General features: G+C 44.2%; 1 protein-coding gene across 3 annotated transcripts in view; it reads left to right on the forward strand.

Moving 5' to 3' along the window:
* The window catches only part of PPP2R2C (protein phosphatase 2 regulatory subunit Bgamma), a 276,527-nt gene that overhangs the window by 115,733 nt on the left and 152,673 nt on the right, over positions 1–8,121 (forward strand). The window contains exon 2 of one of the 3 annotated variants that reach the window (XM_084859920.1): positions 3,299–3,393. The exons of 1 other annotated variant lie outside the window; for it this stretch is intronic. In XM_084859920.1, the coding sequence (XP_084716046.1) occupies positions 3,327–3,393 (67 nt within the window). In that variant the 5' untranslated portion in view covers positions 3,299–3,326. Of the gene's footprint in view, positions 1–3,298; positions 3,406–8,121 lie in introns of those variants that run through there. One more of the 3 variants, XM_084859918.1, reaches the window with a different exon arrangement.

Below are 8,121 nucleotides of genomic sequence, written 5' to 3' on the forward strand. Positions count from 1 at the left end.
AGAAACCGCAGTAGCCACTCACACAATCATCAATCTCTCCACTGCATCCATATGTCCCTGCCACCCACTTTTTCCACTTTTCACCAGAGCGGAAAGCGGCTTCCCCAGCTTCCTCAGCTTCCTACTGAGGACTGGCGAGCTGGGTACTGGCGCCTGCTCGGGGGTGTGATCAGGCCCCCCTTCTACCCGCAAGGAGTAGGTTCTTTTCGTATACGTATACTACCAACACTGACCTTCATAAGGCGGGGCCCTCTTTTTCACATATACTTGCCTTTCTCCTGAAGGCTTCCAATGTGGGTTTCAACTCAGTTGCAGCTGTGATACAGGCAGGGCTCAAGTTCCTTCCTCTGCTTCCCAAGGTTCTCTTGCTGCTCGCTGCCGTTTGGGCGATCCCGGCGCAGGCTTTCTCCCATTTACCCGACAAAAAGGTAGGTGGCGCCAAGAAAGGGAGGCATGCGCCGAGCTCGTCTCCCCGGTGCGGCGATTAAGAGCAGGCAACTGCCACCTCTCTGTCTCAGAGCCTGCCACATCCGAGTCACGGCACCATTTATGTTGCAGAACCCAGAGTCAGAGAGACCACGGAGTGAAGGAAAAAGAGATTCTTTATTTAACATGCGGGCTTAAGGTTGGAATCATTTCCAAAGAGCCAGAAGCCCCGAAATACATCAGCACATTGTTTTTATAGACATTGTGACACATATGAAACGGCTCCTCCTTCCCCTCCCGTGTGGGGTTGCAGTCCTCAACATTTCTTCTCTTAGTACCATTGTTTATAATACAAGAACTGGGTTATAGGGTAGCCATGATAAGAAGAGAACAGCAGAGAACAAGATATACAATTGTATGACCTTTGACAAGATAAGGAATTCCTGTGTCTCGTCAGCTTACAATAATATATTCAAGGGAGAAAGAGCTCAGCAAGAACATGAAGCATGAGACTGCATGAGGCTACTTAGTCTGACCCCTGATATGGCTGCTACAGCACAACTCAGAACGTTGTGGGCAATTTCCTGCCCCCCCCCTCGGCGCGCTAGGCTAACAGCTACTTCTTCGGCCTCACACTCCCACGCTTCATTAAAAGCCAGGCTGTTAATTAATTCTCTAATTAACAGCCTCAGATCTTGTTCTTTTTTTCTCTCAGCTCGGCCTTGAGCTTTTTGCTGTTTGCTCTCTCTATTTTGAATCCTTTAAAAAAAAAAATCTTTTTCCTTTTTTTTTTTTTAAAACATACATCTCAAGGGGGTGCAAGTCTTGCTACCCCCACCTCCCATAGCTTCCCACTTAAGATAAAGACGGACACAATGGAGGAAAGGAGATTGGTCAGTCAGTAAGGGGTCTCACTGGCCGACACAAAAGGAATTTCACACCACGTACTTTGCTACTGGCCTGGGCACCCTGTCGGTCGATGGTATGCAACAGAAACTGCAGTAGCCACTCACACAATCATCAATTTCACCACTTCATTCACATGTCCCTGCCTCCCACTTTTCCACTAGAGCGAAACAGTTTCCTCAGCGCCTTGCTGAGTATTATTGCTTGCTCGGGGGAGTGATCAAGTCCCCACTTCCACCCCCAATCAGGTGGGTCACCTTTTGTATACGTATACTAACACTGACCTTCTTCATAAGGCGGGGCCCTCTTTTTTCTGCCCAGTGGCCTTTCTCCTGAAGGCGGAGCCCTCTTTTTACTCCATATACTTGCCTTTCTCCTGAAGGCTTCCAATGTGGGTTTCAGCTCAGTTGCAGCTGTGATACAGGCAGGGCTCAAGTTCCTTCCTCCGCTTCCCAAGGTTCTCTTGCTGCTCGCTGCCGTTTGGGCGATCCCGGCGCAGGCTTTCTCCCGTTTACCCGACAAAAAGGTCGGTGGTGCCAAGAAAGGGAGGCATGCGCCGAGCCCTCCCTCCCGGTGCGGCGATTAAGAGCACGCAACTGCCACCTCTCTGTCTCAGAGCCTGCCACATCCGAGTCACGGCACCATTTATGTTGCAGAACTCAGAGTCAGAGAGACCATGGAGTGAAGGAAAAAGAGTTTTTTTATTTAACGCGCGGGCTTAAGGCTGGAATCATTTCTAAAGAGCCAAAAGCCCCGATTTACATCAGCACATTGTTTTTATAGATATTGTGACACATAGGAAATGGCTCCTCCTCTCCCTCCTGTGTGGGGTTGCAGCCCTCAACATTTCTTCTCCTAGCACCATTGTTTGTAATACAAGAAATGGGTTATAGGGTAGCCATGATAAGCAGAGAACAGCAGAGAACATGATATACAATTCTATGACCTTAGCCTTTGTTGACAAGATAAGAAATTCCTGTGTCTCGTCAGCTTACAAACATATATTTCAGAGAGCAAGAGCTCAGCAAGAACATGAAGCATGAGGCTACTTAGTCTGACCCCTGATATGGCTGCTACAGTTGTTCAGTTGTTAAGTCGTGCCGACTCTTCATGGCCCCATGAACCATAGCACGCCAGGCCTTCCTGTCCTCCGCTCTCTCCCGGAGCGTGCTCAAGTTCATATTCATTGCATCAGTGCTGAACAGGCTACTAATAATCAAAACCTGACTATAACCTACAAGGCCCACTACAGTGCTGAAGCTGGTCCCTGACAATTGTATCAAAGGTTCTCTGTAATTTTTTGTGTAACATTAATTTCCTTTCCCTTTCCCCCCTTTCCCCATCTGAATAAACTACTTACTTACCTCCAGACCTAAGTGTGCTTCCTTCTGGTAAACCTCAGTGCTAAGTTCAGTGCCTCTTGGCTGAGTGACTGGCTACTATGAAATGTTTGGGCTTGGGGGCTAAAATAGAAGGTGTCATCTTGAGCCCTTGTTTTAGTGAACCCCAAGCATACTCAAAGGTCCGAGAGTCCCCTAACTCCGACTGGATAAGAGGAATCGGGGGTGGTGCAGTCTATTCACGTTTGGAGATCCTGGCCTACCTTGCAGGGCGCCTGGGTAACTCACATTCTCCCTTCACACAGATGTTACAGAACTGCTATCAATCCATTACTATCACAGTGATAGAACACCTTACATATTATTGACTAAATAGTCTTCCAAACAGAGCAATGTATATGAGGTTAACATTGCAATCCTAAGCATGTCTACTTAGAAGTAACTCCCATTGAATTCAGTGGGGTTTACTCCCAGGTAAGTGGATATACAATTGGAGCCTAAGGTTTCTTTATCATCATTTCTAATGGAGGTGGGATTAGAGAGTTGTGTTTGGTTGGGTTTTTTTTTATGCATGACAGGTGCTGAATTGACAGCACTGGAAATTGAAGTCCTCTATTTCTCCACAGGGCTGGCATAGCATGGGCGGCAGCAGCCATGCAAGCTTCCCCACACTGCCATGCCAATGTGTCTCAACCCTCTTCTGAAGAAAGCACTTCTGGAGGTGAGTGGGAAGGTCAGTCTCTATGTCTGTCCAGTCATTGGCCTGAATGCCAGCAGCCAGTCAAGCTCCCAATGTAGTCAGTATTCTGTGGTGGACAGTTGTCCGCTACCAGATTAGCTGAGAGCACCACTTGCATTGTTTGGCACACATAAATGGCTGACCTTAAGGTGGTCATATAGCATATTCTTTTGCTGCTAGACTAGCAAGGGTGAGGAAGAATAAAATTGGCAGTTATAGTATGCTTTGCACAAGACTTGCTTTATCTTTATTTTTTAGTACATCTCACTTGGAGGCTGGGGTGTTTGTTCCCTTCAATTCTGTAGATACATATGTTTCTGCAAGTATAGACTTCAAAACACTGCATTAAAAAAATCAACAGAAAATTCAATAGTACCAACTGACCATCCCTTCTAAGGAAGAACTTAAACTGGAATGAGTGCATTAAAGCTTAGAAAACTTGAAATGATTTCCATCTCTAACTTTCAAACAGTCCTGTTATACAGTAGGTATTCAGCTACATTATATCTGATAACTTGCCTACAAATTTCTATTTAGGTATGCTGATATTGACCTGAGAACACTAGTTTTGCAAGTTCTTTGAAATTATGAGGTGACCTGACTATGGGTTGCTTGCTTTAGATATGGTGCAGAGAGAAAGGAGGAATAGTTTTCACCATGCTTCTTTGTCACATTTGAAGCCTAGCTATACCAATATCTCCCCCTAAATATGAAGGGAATGTGCATTTTCTTGGGAAGTACATGTGTACCTGGGCTTCATGTGAGATGTAGCAATGTGGTGAGTGAAAGCATGATTCACTCAAACTTCCATTATATGTTGCATCCAACGCGTGCCTATACTGTTATATAGTGGAAAACAATTTGTTAAAATGGACTAATCCTGAAATAATAATTCTAGAAAAGTTATCACCTCCTTAAGAGGAAGCAATATGACACTAAGGATTCATTATATTTGTCAGCTTGTCATATAAAGGTACGTTTTTATTTCGTCACTCACCCAGACAGCAATAACTTGTGCTACCATTCTGGGAGTAAAAATGCATTCATTTGAATCAAGAAAAGTGACTCCTTCACTTTCTTATTCTCAGAAGACAAAATGTAAAAAAAGAAAATGTATTGGTTTAGAAGATGGAAGTGCTCACAAAGTTGTTTTCTTTGATCCATTCACAGACCTGGCAAAGGATTGTTCAAGCACAATTTTTGTCTGACAGCGCAGGTGAAGGGAAAGGTTTTTACGGGTGCAATCCTATGCATATTTAGAAAGAAATAAGTCCTACTATTCCCAGCATTCTGCTGGGAGTTGTAGAACTTTTTTCTGTCTAAACATGCATAGTATTGTGTCCTAAGTAGCTTAATGTTCTATCTATATATTTCTTTATCATTCTTTCTGTTAAATCTGGTGTTCAGCATTCTCTCTCTAAAATTAAAAGGAACAAAGAAGGCTGTATAACTTGTGAGCAATATGAACTTAAGGGCTGGAAACTTTAATCAGTAGGTTAATCAACTAAAGTTTTAGCTAATTCACAAGGAAGGGCAAAATTTACTAAGTGAAACTGAGATCTTTGTTTATTATGTGAGGCTATTTTTTTTCCAGGGACATTACTCTGATACGACATTCTCAACTCAAATAATTTAGGATTTTACTTGTTTAGATTTGCAACCTATCATATGAGCCAAGAGTAGGTAACAGTATTATAAGAATACAAGTGGAGCCCTGAAACAAATGGTGCTTTTGTGTGTGCATGTGCAGGCAGGGGGATCTTCACAATGGAATGAGAAGTGCATTGGAGTTTTATCCGGATTTTCATGGAATTGGCTTAGGTCCATGAGACACACGAAGCAAGAAAAGCTGAGTGTACCATGCCTTAAAAATCTGCTTTTCACAGGTCACACAGAGCTTGAAAGCAACACACTTCTGGGTTGGGTGGGGGGAGTAGAACTGAACATCATCAACTTGGCCGATGCTGCTCAACCAATGAGAGAGGTTTGTTTCCTGCCCCTATCCAGACTCCCCCTGGCTACCATGTTGTTATCCTCAGCAGCATCTGAAGGCTCCCCATGAGAGCACCCCAGTGTCATGCCTCCCTTGGACTCCTCCGAGGATGAAGGGGAATGGCAGGCTCCAGACCCAGGTGAAGGGACCAGCACAGAAGGAGCCCAAGCCCCCTCATCTTCTGTGGATGTTCCATGCTTGGCTACAGCCCCACCCCCCATGAGGATTCAGAGGGCAAAATGCCACCGACCCCTGCAGAGTGAAGGTGGCTGCATGTAAGGGAACAACGCACATGAGTCTCTGTCCGTTTATGACAGAAAGGCTCTCAGAGGCAGGAGGACTGATTGGATGCAGCTGCTTCCGGATGATGCAGTTAAAAGCTGGAAGCAGGCTGGAGTAAGCCTGCTGGAGAACAATGTTGGATCTCAACTTTGACCCTGGGCTTAACCCACTGCCTTACTCATGTTCCCTTGTGTGTTTTGGACTTTGGACTGGAAAATGGACTTCTCTTTGCCACATTGCTTTGGATTTGATTGCCCTGGTAAAAATTCCCTGCTTCAGCTGCTTTTTCCCTCTTGCAGCCTTGGACAGGTTTATGACCTTGTTATCAGCCAGTGATTTATTGCTGCCAGCTGTGGTCAGCTAGCAGGAGCTGACACTCACCAGCACAATTTTGCCCCATTCCAGCCAACAGTCAGGGAGTTAGAGCTCCCATGCCCTTTCTCTTTTTCCAGGGAGTAAATAGAGGGATCTAGCTGCTTTACCCATTGGCAGTCTTCATCCTGTGTTGCCCAGTCATAAAACCCCAGTTGTGCACTTCCAGGGAGTAAATACAGGGATCTAGCTACTTCACCCATTCTCAGTCTGCAGCCTCTGTGGCCTGCTTTCCCCCCATTGAGAATCTGTAGTGTTTTTTTCCCATCGAGAAAATTGTAGCCATGCTGTTTTCAAGTACTAGTTATCTAGGGAGAGGAGGTGGCCAGGAATGGGAACCTGTAGCCCCAGTATTTTGCTGTATTAATACAGATTCCGGCTGAACATCAGGAAAAACTTCCTGACTGTTAGAGCAATACGACAATGGAACCAATCACCTAGGGAGGTAGTGGGCTCTCCCACACTGGAAGCATTCAAGACAAGGCTGGACAGCCATCTGTTGGGGATGCTCTGACTTGGATTCCTGCATTGAGCAGGGGGTTGGACTTGATGGCCTTGTAGGCCCCTTCCAACCCTACTATTCTATGATAACGACTAAGATTTGTGTGTATAAGATTGCAGTGGTAGTTGTGTGCGTGTGGGAGGATATATAAAGATATAGAAGCTTTTAAAGTGATATTATTGAAACTATGATTTATGTGCAGAAGGAGAGCAAAGTGGTTATTTACTGTTTAACATCTTAATAGTGTAAGTAATAAACATTTCTACGTTTTAAAAAATCCTGCGCTTGTGGCTCATTGGTACCAAAGGGTAAATGTAATAAAGAGAATTACATAAAAGGCCAGTTAGTCATCACATCTGGAGGTGCTGGGCCTGAGGTAAAGGTCCTGATGGCAGTATTACTGAGTGTGTGTGGTGGAAGGTGTTGCCTGCTGTGGGAAAACCCTTACAGAAAAGGTATTTGCACTAGTAAATAGGTAGAAATGCTACGGGTGGTGGCATACAAAGTAGGACATGAGAGGAAAGCGTGTTGAATTTGAAATATGAGAGAAAAGTGTGAGGAAAAATGGTGGAATTTATGAGTATGAAGCAAGAGGTACTTGTGGAGAAGTGTAAAACATTCAACTTCTCTCGCCAAGGGAAAAGTATGGAGGAATTGGGAATAATGTTGATTCAACATCAGGTGAAAGTCTCTAATGAAATGGGGGTAGAGAAAAACACTGAGGTAAAAACCACACACCCTGCATATTTAGAAATTCTGAGGGAACAGAATAGGATTAGAGTTATGGAGCTGGAGGGAAAAGAGAAACAATTGAGAATGGAGCATGAATTGCAGGAAGAGAAATTGAGATTTGAAATGGAGGAAAACGAGAAAGGATGAAGAGTTGAGTGTGAATTGCAGGCAGAGAAACTGAGATATGAAATGCAGATTGAGGTAGATCAACTGGGATTTGGGAAGGAGAAACTTAAAGCTGAGGAGATGTTGTGGGAAAAGCAGGGAGAAAAGAAAAAGATAAGAGAGCCTTAAAACTCCTAAAATTACTCCCAGAGATTTTACTGCTTATGTGGCAGGGGAAGATAGTCAAGTGTTCCTTTTACCAGTTGAAAAGGCAGCACATCTGCGGGATATTCTTAAGGAAGAATATATGAAGTACATTCCCAGTCTGATAAAAACTGAATTGGCTGAAGTGTGTCATTCATTCATTTATTATATTTCTATACCACCCCATAGCTGAAGCTCTCTATCATAGTTTCTCCTCAGAACACCCATTAACCTGTGATGAATACAAAGAAGCTGTGTATAAAAGATTCAAACTAGGACCAGATTACTTCAGAAAACAAGTTAGATCTTGTCATTTACAATCTGGCAAGTCCTATGTGGACTTGGGTGTTAAGCTCACTGACTTATTTGATAAGTGGATAAGCAGTGCCAAAGCAGACCTAAAGGAGGGCATAAGAGATTTGATGATCTTGCATCAGTTTCTGTTTCAACTCCCATCAGAAATCCGGTTGCTGGTGAGAGACAAAGGCCCTCAGTATGTTCGTGAGGCAGTGGAGTTTTC

Source organism: Heloderma suspectum, chromosome 5 (assembly GCF_057233095.1).
Source record: "Heloderma suspectum isolate Gila_16-S chromosome 5, 16-S_ref, whole genome shotgun sequence".
Taxonomy (NCBI): Eukaryota; Metazoa; Chordata; class Lepidosauria; order Squamata; family Helodermatidae; genus Heloderma; species Heloderma suspectum.